Source organism: Notechis scutatus, chromosome 4 (assembly GCF_049901735.1).
Source record: "Notechis scutatus isolate UNSWTSFEM ecotype Mainland chromosome 4, rNotScu1.2, whole genome shotgun sequence".
In the NCBI taxonomy this organism is placed as follows: Eukaryota; Metazoa; Chordata; class Lepidosauria; order Squamata; family Elapidae; genus Notechis; species Notechis scutatus.
In genome coordinates this window covers 59,594,554-59,611,064 of record NC_142012.1, presented here as the reverse complement: position 1 = coordinate 59,611,064, position 16,511 = coordinate 59,594,554, and the positions used below count along the sequence as shown (strand labels likewise).

The 16,511-nt window shown below is 42.7% G+C and overlaps 1 protein-coding gene across 2 annotated transcripts in view; it reads right to left on the bottom strand.

The window, feature by feature from the left end:
• Positions 1–4,586: 4,586 nt before the first annotated feature.
• KDR (kinase insert domain receptor) overlaps positions 4,587–16,511 on the bottom strand; it is an 84,807-nt gene continuing 72,882 nt past the window's right edge. For both annotated transcript variants that reach the window (XM_087963513.1, XM_087963512.1), the window contains 8 exons: positions 15,736–15,858; positions 15,387–15,498; positions 13,708–13,807; positions 13,325–13,430; positions 12,929–13,080; positions 8,285–8,381; positions 8,062–8,150; positions 4,587–5,781 (listed from right to left, as the gene is read on the bottom strand). In XM_087963513.1, the coding sequence (XP_087819639.1) occupies positions 5,571–5,781; positions 8,062–8,150; positions 8,285–8,381; positions 12,929–13,080; positions 13,325–13,430; positions 13,708–13,807; positions 15,387–15,498; positions 15,736–15,858 (990 nt within the window). In that variant the 3' untranslated portion in view covers positions 4,587–5,570. The remainder of the gene's footprint in view (positions 5,782–8,061; positions 8,151–8,284; positions 8,382–12,928; positions 13,081–13,324; positions 13,431–13,707; positions 13,808–15,386; positions 15,499–15,735; positions 15,859–16,511) is intronic.

Below are 16,511 nucleotides of genomic sequence, written 5' to 3'. Positions count from 1 at the left end.
TTCTCGATAACTTCCTCCTGTATCGGAATTTTCTCATTTTTCCAATTTTTAGCAAATACAATTCTAGCCGCTGCTAATACATTTACAATTAAACATTTCAAATCTCTACTATATATTTCCGGCAAAATACCCAATAAAAATATATCTGGTTTAAAGTCTAATTCTGGGCATTGAAGTCCACAACTTCCAAGTTTGGAGACCTCTGCTCTAGTCCAAAAGAGGACCAAAAAAAGTCACAAGCTTCAGGAAAACTCCAGATATTATTTTGGTGGCTTTGGAGAGGATTCTGCTTGATGTCCAAGAGCCATAATATATACCCCTGATATGAATGTAGCCATTTTTCACTCATTTTCTTGGCCAGGTCCAGTGCATTCCCTTATTTGTTCAATTGTGAAATGTTGGGGAGTTGGAATCTAAAATGTGAATCTGATAGAGAATCTTCGACGCTACCTAATATTCAAAGTAGTGAGTTTTGGATGATCAAGTAGGATCAAGAGCTGTGGTGGCGCACTGGTTAGAGTGCAGTACTGCAGGCTATTTCTGCTGACTGCTGATTGCCAGCAGTTTGGCAGGTCAAGTCCCACCGGCTCAAGGTTGACTCAGCCTTCCATCCTTCCGAGGTCAGTAAAACGAGGACCCGGATTGTTGGGGGCAAGAGGCTGACTCTGTAAAACTGCTTGGAGAGGGCAACAAAAGAAAACACCGTGAAGCGGTATATATGTCTAAGTGCTATTGCTAGTGCTATCAAGGAGAAAAAAATTCAGCAAAATTCTGAATTGGACCCAGAATCCATCACATTTTTTTTCCCCTTGCAGATTCAATGATCTAGGAAAAGCCGTCATTTTTAAGTTTCTTTTCACTGCTTTATTCTTTTGCAAACAACGTATGTGCTGTACTGACCACATGTTCAGTAAGCAGTCTCCTAATGACTAAAATTGCCATTGTCTGCATCAAAGGTGGGTATTCAGCAGGTTCTGACCGGTTCTGGAGAACCGGTAGCAGAAATTTTGAGTAGTTCGAAGAACCGGCCAATCCCACCCCTGACTGGGCCCGTCCCCATCTATTCTCTGCCTCCCATTGAATCCCAGCTGATCGGCTGGGTCTTCTTTCGTTGCTCTGCACAGAAGAACGGACCTGGAAAGTAGGTTAGTGGGGTGGGGAGGGAATGGGGATTTTGCAGTATCCTTCCCTTGCCATACCCACCAAGCCAAGCCCACAGAACCAATAGTAAAAAAGAAATTGAATCCCACCACTGGTCTGTAGCTTGGTGGGTGTGGCAGGGGAAGGTTACTGCAAAATCCCATTCCCTCCCCACCCCACTAACCTGCTTACCAGCTCCATTCTCCTGTGCAAGGCAACAAAAGAAGACCCAGCCAATCAGCTGGGACTCAGGAAACAGAGAAGAGATGGGGGTGGGGCCAGTCAGAGGCCAGATTTGCCAATTCTTTGAACTACTCAACATTTCTGCTACCGGTTCTCCAGAACTGGTCAGAACCGGCTGAATACCACCTCCGGTTCTACTGGTCCTGTGGGCATGGCTTGGTGGATGTGGCAGGGGAAGGTTACTGCAAAATCTCCATTCCCTCCCCACCCCACTAACCTGCTTTCCAGCTCTGTTCTCCTGTGCAGGGCAACCAAAGAAGATCCAACCGATCAGCTGGGACTCAATGGGAGGCAGATAATGGATGGGGGCGGGCCCAGTCAGAGGTGGTTTTTGCTGGTTCCCTGAACTACTCAAAATTTCTGCTACCGGTTCTCCAGAATTGGTCAGAACCTGCTGAATACCCACCTCTGGCCTAAACGACTGTGAGTTGTGCTTCCACTTGTCTCCAGAATAACCAGCAGTGGGGTTCACAAGGTATTTCGTGCAACCTCACTTCCGTTGCTGCAGAGACCCTTGTATAATCTGCAAATCAGCCTTGTCACCCTTTTAATTATTTCCTTTATCTTTTATTGCTTCAAAAGTGCCTCCGGTCTCCGTCCAAAGGGGAGGTTAAACATTTTTCCCAAGGCACTGCAATCCAGAATTTCTACACTTCTCTTTCATTGACTCCGAAGTTGAACATTTCTGGGCGTGGCTTGGCTTGGTAGGTGTGTTGTGGTTTGGTGGGCATGGCTTGGTGGGCAGGAGGATACTGCAAAATCCCCATTCCCTCCCCACCCCACTAACCTACTTTCCAGCTCCATTCTTCTGTGCAGAGCAACGAAAGAAGACCCAGCCGATCAGCTGGGATTCAATGGGAGGCAGAGAATAGATGGGGACGGGCCCAGTCAGGGGTGGGATTGGCCGGTTCTCCGAACTACTCAAACTTTCTACTTCCGGTTCTCCAGAACTGGTCACAACCTGCTGAATACCCACCTCTGTTGCTGAGTGAGAAATTTGGTGTCACTCAGAAACATAATTCTGTGATAAGTGAGTTTTGCCCCATTTTCTTGCCATGTTTGTCAAGCGAACCACTGCGGTTGTTAAATTGGTAATCCGGTTGTGAAGGGAATCTGGTTTTGCTTGTCTGAAGGTCACAAAAGGGAACCACATGACTCAGGAACCCTGCCACCATCATCAATCTGAGTCAGTTGTCAAGCATCTGAATGTAAATCATGTGACCATGGCAGTGGTGGGATGCAATTTTATTTTACTACCGGTTCTGTGGGCGTGGCTTGGTGGGCGTAGCTTGGTGGGCGTGGCAGGGAAAGGATACTGTCAAATCCCCATTCCGTCCCCACCCCACTAACCTGCTTTCCAGCTCCGTTCTCCTATGCAGGGCAACCAAAGAAGACCCAGCCAATCAGCTGGGACTCAGGAGGCGGAGAATAGATGGGGGCGGTGCCAGTCAGAGGTGATATTTGACAGTTCTCTGAACTACTCAAAATGTCCACTTACTGGTTCTCCAGAACCAGTCAGAACCTGCTGAATAACCACCTCCGGACCATGAGGATGCTTGCACTGGTCATAAGTGTGAAAAATGGGCATAAGTCACTTTTTCCAGTTCCTTTGTAACTTCGAACGCTCACCGAGTGAACTGTTGTAAGTCAAGGAGTTATGTTACAAACCCACTTAATAGACCTTGTTTCCAAGCAGACTTTATTAGGGCTGTGAACGACAACACACAGTTCCCAGAAGAAACTTGACATGCAACTGCCCCAAAGCTAAACACATACATTAAGCACTGAGTGTACATGCGTGCAGGTGCAAAATATATATATATATATATCTTCATTTACACGGTCACCATTTAAATTACTGTGTAGTTTTTTGACATCTGCTCAAACAGATGTGACCCTCGCAGGCAGTTTGCCAAGAACACTGAGACTAAATATAGATTATATTTTGAAAGGCAGATGTTTTGAAAGACCAGATGTTTTTTTTCTTCTAAAAAAAAAATGGACTAATAGAGCAACAGATTCCTGAGATGTTCCCGGATGTTAAAAATAAAAATAAAACAAACTAGAAACAAAGAAGGTCAGGGGATATATATATTTTTTTCCCCTCCAAAAACAGGTGTGGGATTGCTCTTAGGCTGGTCTGAAATTTTTTGCAAGGGGAAAAAAATACGCTATTAAAAAATGTAATCCTATCGACCATTTGAAATGACACAGAATTGATTTACTTGGCCCATCGGATATAAATGTTGGAATTCTTACCTGGTAGGGGAGGTATCTAGAACAAATTATAGATGCTGGAGAGTGGGAAGGTAAGATATGAAAGACTAAAAGAAATTGCTTTAAAATTGTTGTGCAGTGATGAACTTACACATCAACTATGACATAAAATTTCCCAGAGGTGCTTTTTCAAGGGGCAACTGGACATTCTGGATTTTCTTTGTAGACATTTCACTTCTCAGATTTTGCTTAGTTTATTGTCATTGCACATCGTACAACGAAATCAAACACCATCTTCAGTGCACATCATGACCATGAAAATAAACACAAACACACATCCTTCACTCTCCACACATTGAACCGAAAACCCCCAACACTGCACTATACAGCAGAATTACTTCCCTGGGATAGAAGCTGTTTTTCAGCCTATTTGTCCTTGTTTTTATTATCCTGTACCATCTGCCAGATGGTAATAGTTCAAAAAAAGATTCCCAGGATGAGATGGATCTTTGAGAACGTTTTGAACTTTCTTAAGGCAGTGGGAGCTATAAAGCTCTTCCAAAGAGGGGAGAGGGCAACCCATGATCCTCTGGGTAGTGATGTTAACCCTCTGGAGTGCTTTCCTATCTGCCACTGTGCAATTGGCAAACCATACAGAGGTGCAATAAGTTAAGATACTCTCTATGGTGCAGCGGTAGAAGGTCACCAGCACTTTTTCATTCAGTTGTTGCTTTCTGAGAAGTCTCAGGTAGTATAATCTCTGCTGGGCCCTTTTGACCAGTGCTACAAGGTGAGCACCCCAGGTCAGGTCCTCAGAAAAGAATGAATAAACCAGAAAGTCCAGTTGACTGAGAAATTTACCATATAAAATCATCCACATATTCAGAAGTGTTCAGCTGAGAGCTGAACATTTGAATCAGCCCCCTAATTTTTTTAAAAATTAGGAGCCGAATATCCTGCAAACTCAAGAATAAGTTCCACTCGGCTTTCATTACACAATAGATTTATTTATTTATTTATTTATTTTCGTAATATATTACAATTCTTTCTACATATCCAGATTATAAATACTGCATTGTGCCTTTTAAATTTTTGTTTGTTTGTTTGTTAATCCATGGATTTGTTATGCTTGAAATATTAAACAAAGTACAAAACCCACGAATATAAAAATATAAAAGTAACCGAAAACAACACTAGTCAAAATAGCTTCATGGTACTTTCTGTAAAGAAAAGTCTTTCAATGTATATCACAACTTGCTAGAGCTCTAGGTGACCTTGGTGGAAAATTTGCTAAACTCTGCCATTATTTGCTAATTTTTAAGCATTTCTGAAGCCTCTGAAGAGGTTCATTTCAGTAGGAAGCCTTCTTTGAAAGGATCAGAAATGCATCAAGGCCTGGGTACTAAAAACAGAGCTTTTCATGAAAATAGGTGCCCTGCTCTTCAGTAGCTTTTAGTGGCTTATTTTTAACAGCAAGATTTAGATTTAGAAAGAAAGGGCCCTTCGATGGAAGAGATAAACATGAAAGAGGATTTAGTAAAAGCAGGGGCTGTACTGTCAGACCCTTTTCTTAGGCTCCACCAACCACACTCCTGAAACCTTTTCTTTGCTGACCAACCCAAAATTCAAAGGATTTTGACAGAGCCTATTTCCATCTTCATGTAACTGCATAGGAAGATGGCCTCCTTATCAGATTTCACAATGTCCATGTGGTTCAAAATGAGGATGAAACGATTGTCTATGACTTTCAGCAAGGCCTGATATAACTTCAAGCTCTCTCAAGGCCTTGCATGGCCTCACCAGGATTCTTTCTTGCAATTTCTTCTTCTTTTTATCATTAAAAAAAAAACAAAGGGCGGGGGGAATTCATATTTTTCTCCCCTCCTGTATTCTGGGTATGAATACGGTGGGTTTCAGGACAAGGCAATGTTCGGTGCAAGTTCCAGTGGTTGTCATTTTCCGAGAAGTCCTTATACAGACTGTGAACTCAGAGAGATAGCCGGGCCGTAGGCAACATAGCAAGACTGAGAAGCATCGTCCCTGAGCATTAAGAGTTCCGTCTCTTCACTGGGATACATGGTAATGTCCATGTCATCTGAATGATAGCCTGATTGATAGCCGCTGGTGGGATTGGAAGCTTCAGACGCCACAGATTCATTGCTTTTACTGGAAATCAGCCCGCTGAAAAATAAATATATATATATGAAAAAAATGGCTAATTGGGCACCAGGATTCAGAATATGTGTAAATGGTATGTGAGAATGACCTGGGGAGATAGGAGGAAAAACCCAGAATGGACAACCAGCATGTAAAAGATGTTCCAGCCCACAAAAGGGGAGGAATTAGTACACAAAACTATGCTGCTTTTCTGGAATATCAATATGGGATTTTTGCCTTTGCCGTCCATAAATATGGAGGGTACTCTTGTCTGGTTTGGTACTACAGCAAGCAAATTGGGACAGGTACAGACTTCAATGGATAGTCAGGACTGTAGAAAAAAACAACCTCAGCCAGCCTTCCATTGAGGACTTGTATGCTACAAGGTCAGAAAGAAGGCTGAGGAAATATCTACAGACCCTTCACCTCCTGGATGTAAATTGTTTCAATTCCTCCCCTAGGATGGCACTATAGGGCATTGCATGCCAAAACAACGAAACACTCACAGTTTTATCTCTCGAGCCATCACTCCGCTGAACACCTAATTCTCACAGCACTGTCTTGTATCTAAGTATATTTACCCACATTGTATGGCTGCAGTATTATTGTTATTATCATTCCCACCTTCTTTACGACATCTTCTTACTGGTATTATTATGATTATTATTACTCTGTTGCTTTGCATGTACACTGAGAGCTTCTGCACCGGAGACAAACTTGGCCAACAAAGTATTGTATTCTATATTCTACCCTGTTCCATGTGGATGAAGCACAGGGACAGATGGAGAAGCATTTTCATCTATCAGTGACGTCTCTCCATAACAAGCTGCTATGGAGGGAGAGAGGGAAAGGATGCTGGAATAAATAAGCACAGGATACAATTGGATCTGTGATTCCCAAAGTGACATTGGAACCCCAGGAAGTCAAAATGCAGGCGGACAGTTTAAGCCTTAGCTTCTGGTACTGTGCACTGACATGCTCTTTTCTTTCACCTCCCACCATCTCACAGCAAATTCCCTAGAGTGTGGCATCATTGATGTAACATTACCAAGTAAGAGGAATAAACCTGTCCAAAACAGAGGTGGATAATTGTAGATATTTCCTCTCAAGTAGAGAATTTTATTTATTTATGGATTCATTTGTACATTTATGTATGTATGTATGTACCATATTTCCCTGAAAATAAGACCTAACTGGAAAATAAACCCTAGCACGAGTTTTTCCAGCGTGCTCATAACTGTAAGCCCTACCCACAAAATAAGCCCGTTAAGATCATCAGCCAGATGGATGTATTTGATAATCATATTTCCCTGAAAATAAGACCTAACCAGAAAATAAGCCCTAATGCATCTTTTGGAGCAAAAGTTAATATAAGACCCAGTCTTATTTTCGGGGAATCATGGCATGTATGCATGTATGTATGTATGTATGCATGTATGTATTTATTTATTTATTAAATTTATTTTCCTCCCATTTCACCATAGGGTAATTGTGGGTGGCTTACAGGCAAAAAATATGTCTATACATACACAATTAAAACATAAATAATAAAAACCAAACATCAAACCCGAAGGACACATGGGGAGGACGGGGGCAGAGGTGGGGGGAGGTGGGCTTCATTGTTTCTCGATCAACCACCCTGTTCTGACCCAAGCCTTGTTCAGATCAAGCAAATACAAAGTATATATAAAAACAACCCTTTTTAATGCAGCGCTGTGAATTCTGTGCATTCACAGCCAAGAGTCATTTAAAGCTAATTGTCCCAGATAAGAGGCAGTCCTTTCAAGGTTGCGAAAGGCTGCCAAGGACAAAAGACTAATTGCAGATAAATATCCAAAGCCAGAAAAAAAAAAAAAACCGGAGGATGGGAACTCTGAGCATAAAGAACTTCTTTGCTTCCTGCAAAGAAGCCAACCCCGAAGGGTGGCTTTTATCCCTTATGGGAAGGGCCATCACCTTCCAGCCTTACTCCCGAGTCGCTTGGGCTGCTTCAGCTGCTCTTTCCTTCAAGCAGGCTCCCTGGGTCCCTCTTTGTCACTGCTGTCAGACTCCATGACCTCCAAAGGAAGCACCCCACTCTCCGATAGTCCTGGCCCCATCCCTGCATCGCATAGAGGCCCCTCATCTGAGTCCTCACTTTCAGAGACCTCAGCCATCTGCACCTGCTGCTGGTGAACCACAATATACCCCTACTGTGCTGCTCCTCCACTGGGGCCTCTTTGATTTTTTCTTTATTGGGAATCACCTTGATTGATTGATTTATTTTTAATAAAATGAGCATAATGATTGTTTCTCCAGATTTACCTGAAGGGCAACATCACTTCTTTAGCTTTCTCTTCTAATGCCTTTAGTTCTTCGGATGCAAGAATCATCCCACTATCTGTCTGATTTTCCTGAAAGAACCCAGGGGAAACAAAATAAAACAAAAAGGCTGTTTGGACAATCAATGGAAACAGACCGATAGACAGACAGACCAAAAGCTGCCCCCCACCCCCAAAAAAAGAAAGGCGCTATAAAATGGACTTACATCTTGAACTACTTTTATGGTTGGTTCTACGGGCACAGATTCAAAAGTCTTGACACTCACAGGACGGCTGTTTCTTTTACTTCCTGTGCGATGCTGACTAAAAAGAAAAAGAAATACATGTCTTGTTAGGGTGCCGAAGCTTAGTAAAAATTGGATGGTTGAAGCTTCACTTGCCTCCTGCAATTATTATCCAAAAGCAAGCTTGTACAACTAACACAGAGGTGGATATTCAGCAGGTTCTGACCAGTTCTGGAGAACCAGTAAGTGAAAATTTTGAGTAGTCTGGAGAACTGGCAAGTACCACCTCTGACTGGCCCCGCCCCCATCTATTCTCCGCCTCCCGAGTCCCAGCTGATTGGCTGGGTCTTCTTTGGTTGCCCTGCACAGGAGAATGGAGCTGGAAAGCAGGTTAGTGGGATGGAGAGGGAATGGGGATTTTGCAGCATATTCTTCTCCTGGAGTGGGGTGGAAATGGAGATTTTACAGTATCCTTTCCTTGCATGCCCACCAAGCCACGTGACACCCACCAAGGCACGCCCACAGAACCAGTAATAAAAAAAAATCTAATACCACCCCTAAAATAACATCCCACCAAGCTGTGATCGTCAGCAATTTTGACCCCAGGCCTCTCTCAAAAATTGCCAGACTCTCGTATGATTTGAATGATTACAATGGCATCCAATAGAAAGAGGTACTTCCTATGGATTCAACCCCTTGATGCAGGGGTGTCAAACTTGCAGCCCGTGGGCCGGATGCAGCGGCCCATGCCCACCCCTGGTTTAGCGAAGGAGGGGGAAGTCCCAATATGTCATGTAATGACAACATGATGCCGCGGGTTTGACACCCCTGCCTTGATGCATCTAAGTGCTATACAAATTCTGCAACTTATATTAGATTACATGAATGCTTTGTACAGGGGTGTATGTTAATGTGCATGTGTGGATATGTGCATATTTAATGTCACCCTATTCTGTCCCTGAAGGCTGCTTCTTACACTTCCTAGGTAATCCACCAGGGGTGGGATTCTACCAGTTCGCACCTATTTGCTAGAACCGGTTGTTAACATTCTAAGCAGTTCGAAGAACCGGTTGTTAGAAGAAATTACTGGCCTAATCCTGTAAGGAAGGCAGGAAGGAAACATTCTGGTGTTGCTTACAGAGACTGCCTCTCCGTTAACCCTTATTACATTCTTGGCAGGACTAGACTTCCTGTCTCAGGAACTTCTCTGGAGTTTTTTCCCTCCCCCTTTGCTGGTACTTTGTTTGTGTGGAGTGAATGACCATTCAAAGTTACAATGGCATTGAAGAAAGTGACTTATGACCATTTTTCACACTTACGACTGTTGCAGCATCCCCACAGTCATGAGAGGCCAGGCGAGGAGATGCGTGCCTCGATGTGAGAGATATTGAGTTGGCCACACCCAGCCAATAACATGACCACCAAGCCACGCCCACCCAGTCACATGGCCACCAAGCCACGCCCATCACCCAAGCCACGCCCACAGAACTGGTTGTTAAAAAAATTGAATCCCACCCCTGTAATCCACCCTTCCAGCTGTTTGGCCAAACAGTTTCTTTCTCCCAGGGACCATCCTAAACTCATTTCCTGGAAAGAGGTCAAATGCATGGTTCCTTTAGATCAGCAGCCCTCAATCTTTTGGGCACCAGGGATCAGGTCTGTGCAAAAAAGTTTTTCCATGGACGGGAGAAGAGTGTGGTTTCATGTGCTACGTTAAATCCCCCATGCATGTGCAGATGAAACTTCGCTTGCTTATGCGCCCTGGTTCCTAATGGGCCATGGACTAGTATCGGTCTGCAGGTTGGGAGTTGGGACCTCTACTTTAGATAGCCTCCCTATATTCTCTCTCTCTCTCTCTCTCTCACACACACACACACACACATACAAATACACACACACACGCACATAAGTACGTAACTATAATTTAGCAAGTTTATTAATATTTCCCCACAACTTTCTTCACTAAAACCCCAGAACTGTCCCAATTTAGTCCAGCCACAAGCAGACTAAGTCTAGTCCACAAAGCCATGGCCAAGGAGTTCACAAGGCACTTGAAAGCTTCCCAATCAAAATAAACCCACCAGGCAAAATTAAATCCACAACGTAAGAGGGTTCACGAAGCAAGAAAAGCCCAAAGTTCACAAGGCACGATCCAAATCGAGGCAGGGTGTCAATACAAGGCGAGGCAAGAATCACAACGACCAGGAAAAACGAAAAATGACCGCTAGGAAATGAACACATGGTTCCCAGCATCACTTCCATCTGTCTGTTGTGCTTCTGGTGCAGCCCTTCAAGAAGGGCGAGGCTGCCTCCTCATGAGTAATCTGGCTGACCTGCTCTGCTCCTGCCTTTTCTCTGCCCTACGTGTTCTTGGATCAGTTGCAGAAGGCAGTTCCTCTTCCTCATCCCTGACTGGCTGCAGCTGCGTGCTTTCCCCACCTGAAGCCTCAGGGTTATCCTGTTGCAGCTGTGCTTCAGCCAAATTCCTCTCAGACGGCTGCTCAGAGCCATTGACCAACTCTCCTCCAGATGTGCCTGGAAAAGGTTCGTCCTCCTCAGAGCCAACATCTAAAGAAGTATCTGAGGAAGCATCCAGGGGAGTCATCATCACACCCTGGAGCACTAGGGATGAGTGTAGATTGAATGAATATTGCATTCATCCAACAGGGACTGTGAGAGTATCAAAGGTTTTGAACCAGGGGTGGGCTGCTCAGGGTTTGCACCAGTGGTGGTATTCAAATAAAGTTGCCACCGGTCTGGTGGGCGTGGCTTTGCTCTGGCGATTGGTTGGCCCCACCCACCTTCCCTTGCTTTAGCCTGTCCTTTATTTCTGCAGTTTTGAAGCTCAGCTGAGGCGCAGCACAGCGGATTACTGTACCTCAGCTGTTTTACTCACTGGCGTTGATATGGTAAGTCAGTTGTAAAGCTGAACAATTGTGGTTTTGTAATGTGCGAACCCCGTTGTGAAACTGGTCGAAGCCCACCACTGTTTTGAACCTCTGCCTGGGTAATGACAACACTGGTGGTCTTTAAGTTAGGACCACAACCAAGCCCCAAATTGTGGTTGCTTAAGTGAAACTTTTGTTATACCCCATTTTATGACTTTTCTTGCCACAGATGGGAAGTGAATCATTGCATTTGTTAAGCTAGTAACATGGTTGTTAAATGAACCGGGATTCCCCATGGATTTTGCTTGTCAGAAGGTCGCAAAAGGTGATCACATGACCTCCCCAGGACACTGCAAGCGGAGGTTGGTATCCAGTAGGTTCTGACCAGTTCTGGAGAAATGGTAGCGGAAATTTTGAGTAGTTTGGAGAACTGGTGATAACCTTCCCCCAGGAGTGGGGAGGGAATCCCCTGCCACATGCACTAAGCCATGCCATGCCCACCAAGCCATACCCACAGAACTGGCAGTAAAAATTTTTTGAATCCCACCACTGTTGCCAAGCATCTGAATTTTGATCATGTGACCATGGGGGGGGGGGAATGCTGCAATGGTCGTGAGTGTGAAAAACGATCACAAGTCACTTTTTTCAGTGCCTTTGTATAACTTTAACAGTCACCAAATAAACGGTTGTATATCGAGGACTATCTGAAGTGCAGTGGATCCTTGTGATAATGTGAGGATGGTGTAACCCTCGTTGCAAGTTCATGAACTTCCCATACCTTCAGTGTGTGGAAACTACATGGCTCTTCTAGCAACAGTGTTGTCATGCCCCTGTCGGAATCTGATTCCGAGGGGAAGGCCAAGCAGCTGACAGGGAGTGGGAGTGGGAGTGTGGCTCTGTTGGCTGGGGAAGAAACTGGGGAAGGGCAAAGTCCGACTGGGCAGAGCAGGGGAGAGGTAGAGCAAGGCAGAGGGAATTCAGAGAAAAAACCAGGCCCACCCCCTCTTCATCCTAGGGCACCCAGGGAGGAACGGAGAAGGGAGCAACGTGAGTTGTGTGGCTTACGGGGGAGGAAAGGGCCCTGATTTCCTTCATTAGCTGCAGCTGGAAACACAGTGTTTAAAAAGGGAAGCTACGCACAGCAAAGTTGTTGGAAGCAAATCATGAGTTATCTGTTATTGTCGAGGCTTATCTGGGTTCCTGGCATCTTCCTAACTGTGTGTGTTTTGTTGGCCTTTCAAGTCTGCAGTTGCTTATCCTGCCCTGTCCGGTTAATTGCTGCAATGTGGTTTGTGTGGATTTTTATTTACAGTTTGTATGTACTTTGTTTTCGGACTGAATTCCCTCCACTTAAAGACTGTTCTTGGGAGAGTTTTTTCTCCAGCTGAAGGTAACTGGCCCTTGGGGGGCAAAGTTGGAGGTATTAAAGGGATTCTTCTTGCTTATTTGACTGTGTTGCCTTTGTGCCACACCCCGGATTATCACAAATGCCTTCGTTACATGGACTATGAAGGCATTTCTGGGAAGTTAAAATGAGATTGTAGACAATTCACTCATCTATTGTTTACTTGCTCATTAGTCACCTCATCTCTTGGGTAGGATACAAACTGTTATCATTTAGTGCACTGAAATAACGAGCAACACAAATGCCTTTCTCGTCTTTGCTAGGATCACAAACCACATCAAGTGTGAACCTTGGGAAGGGGTTGTTGAACGCTCCCAATGGAATGCTACAAACCTTGTTTGCGACGTGGTGTCATAATAGAACTGAGAATCGCGTACTTCCTCTTCTTCCTTGCAGGAAACAGGTGACATTGGCAAGGAGAGTCCAGAGTCTTCTTCGGTGTGGAGCAACGTAACTTGGGGGAGGATAACATAGTCTTTACCATCCTGGTGTGAGAGACAGACAAATATTGGTTTACTTTTTATTATTAATGAGAGGAGCGGATGAGAAAAAAAAAATTCAGGGAGTTGGTGGCAGCCTGTAGAACAGAGGTAAGGAACGATGGCCCCTTTATGGCTGGTGGACTTCAACTCCAAGAATTCCTCAGCCCAGCAGGAATTCTGGGAGTTGAAGTCCACAAGTCATAAAACTCCATCGTTCCCCATTCCTGCTGTAGAACAGTTGTGTTACCTTGTGAACATTTGCTTGCAGTAAATTCCCCAAGCTCTCCACCAAATCTGAGAAGGTTGGTCTTTGTTTGGGTTCACCATGCCAGCAGTCCAACATTGTCTGATACCTGGAGAATTAAGCCTACTATAAATACATATGTCCCAGAATAAAACCCATTCAGCTACTTATTGATGGTTATTGTTACAAGGAAGAATGGAAGAGTGGGAAAAATAGATTTGCTTTGCTTGGTTTTGCTTTTCTATCCCATTAACATGAAAGCCACCTTGGCCAACTAATGAATGTGTTTTATTTTTATTGGAGCATTCCCAAATGGCATAGAAAACAAAACAAATGTACGACCAACCTCTGCTACAAAACATGTTTGCAACAGCAAAAGTTCTTACATTTCAGGTGTTGTATAATCCGGTGGCCTCATCCTCGTTCCTTCTTTCAATCTTCTACAGAAATCTTCATCAATTTTTACACCTGGGTATGGTGAGGCCCCTAAAATAATAGATTTCCTTTTTTAAAAAAAATTGCCTTAAAATTCTGGTCTCGTTGTTCTGCTTACCTACACTTCACCAATATGAAAAATAGCCACAAATTTAACAGGTACATCACTTCAACCAAAGGTGGGACGATTGCAATACCCAACAGTCACCTAACTACAATTTCTGATATTTTTGCCAGTATCTGGCAAAAATATGCATTTAAGAATTGAAAAATTTGCAACACAAGAGCTTGTTTGAATCCCAGAATGGACTTGAGCTCCGTGCCCTTCCAAAAGATGAAAGTTAGCTGCCACTTGCCAGAAAAATACACCCATTCAGGAGAATGGGTTCTGACATACGACTGCATGAATTGGACTTATAAATGTGTTATTTCCTTAGTAACCACTATAAAAATGTTGAAAAATCAGGTCTGATCATATGTGCGTCTTCTTGACCTACGAGTGTCAAAACAACCAAAATTACAGTCCCAATTGCATCAATAAATCAAGGACTATCTGTAGCTTAATAATGGGAACGACATTGTTATTTCACCACAAACATTTGGAAGGACCTGGAGATCAAGGCCACTCTAGGACTCAAACAAACTTGTATATTCTGAATTTTTTCAATTTTGGAATGCATGCTTTTCATAGATAATTCTAATAGTTTTCTGGTAGAGGTCAGGTTTCTAGCTCAAAACCATACCGTACAGGTACCGCATGGCTGAAATATGCTATCTCCAGCATAAGAATCCATAATAAATCTAATGTGACAACATTCATTTTTTTAAAAAAATATTGTTTTGATATTGTTTTGCTATACATTTTCCAACGAAAATAGAGGAGTCCTGTAATAGCATATAAAAAGGGCAATAATTTATTTATCATACTAGTCCAAGATATTTATTTTATGAGGGAAAAATTTCTTGAACTAACAAAACAGACACTTTCGCTCCCTCATCTTTTGAAACAGCTTCCTAGGTGTCAGAGCACCCCCCAAAATGGGATGTAATGTATTAAGGGGAAATCCTCCAAAATTAGATGACAAGAAGTTCCAGAGCCATTACAATCCATGGAAAACTTGATCAGTATAACAATATGAACAGGAATCAAACTCACAGACATCATTATCTTCTTTTAATGACCTCATAATCCCTTGTGAGGAGGAGTCTGAGCAAATGAATGGAGCCTCAATATTTACTGGCCGGATGCCCTTCCTGTCACCGATGCGGAGCTTTGTTCAGTGGGTATATTCTCATTGTGCCCAGAGAATGAAACATCTGCCTCTACCTAGGATTGAACTCACCGCCTCCTGATTGTGAGGTGAGAGCTCTACCTCTAGGCCACCGTACCACAATCAAACTCACGGACATAATTGGGCCTTACCGAAGGTCTTGGATTTTATTAAGGAGCAACAAATAAACATATTCCAAATGCTTGAATGCCTACTAAATATTCATTTTTTTTTGTTCTACATTGGTGGAGAAATAGATATCTACAATGACACTGCATTAAAAATAAACAAACATGGTTACATTTCAGTAGTCTTAATGTTAAACTTTGAAAATTAGCCAGCAAAGACATTTGACTTACCTAATGAAAATATCTCCCACAGCAACACACCAAAAGACCACACATCACTTTGAATTGTGTATACACGATCAAAAATGGTCTCTGGGGCCATCCATTTAAGGGGTAGTCTAGCCTAAATAGTTAAGAAACAATATTATATATCTAAAATGTCGCCAATCGATAACAAGAATATTATTGTCATAGTAATTTATATAAAAGTTAAAGTTATAGCATAGTAAAACTTGAAAGCTTGTAGTAAACTGATTGCAACATGTTTTCAAATCAATGAGATTAAAGTGGGATTAGAGATTTAGGAAGTCATGGTTAACATTTCAAATAAAGGCCTCAAAATTTCAGACAGTGAACTTACATCTCCTTTCCTGACATAATCTGGATCTTTGTAGATATCTCGAGCCAGTCCAAAATCACAGATTTTGACCACATTGTTCTCCGATAAAAGGATATTGCGAGCAGCCAAATCTCGGTGTATACACTGAAGCAAGATAAACAATCAATCACTTGTCTGAATTCTTCCAGAAAATAGGGCTAACCTTATCTTAAAAGCTACAATCTCTGCAAGTCTTGATTGCATGACCTTATACTTAATAGTAAAAGATTGTCTCCCGATCTTTAAGCTACTTCCTTTTTACATGCATCACAAATGTGACACGTATTTTTTTTAAAAAAGGTATGGTTTCTATTATTCTATCATGGCCATCATCTTGACTGTTTTCCTCCAGTCATAGATAATTCCTACTCTACAGAAAAATACTCTGCTCCACACCAAACAAGTTCTCTTGCAAATTGCATAGAGTAGAATAGAATATTAGCATAGAGTAGAATAGAATATTAGCATATAGAATAGAATATTAGCATAGAGTAGAATAGAATATTAGCATAGAGTAGAATAGAATATTAGCATAGAGTAGAATAGAATATTAGCATAGAGTAGAATAGAATATTAGCATAGAGTAGAATAGAATATTAGCATAGAGTAGAATAGAGTAGAATGGAATGGAATAGAAATCTAGGTGTCCCCTATTATAGTCTAATTTCTCAAGCATTACCCCACATTAGAGCAATGTTTAGCTTCCTCCCCACAGGAACATCACCAGCAGCCGTTTCAACTAAAGGCACTCATATCTT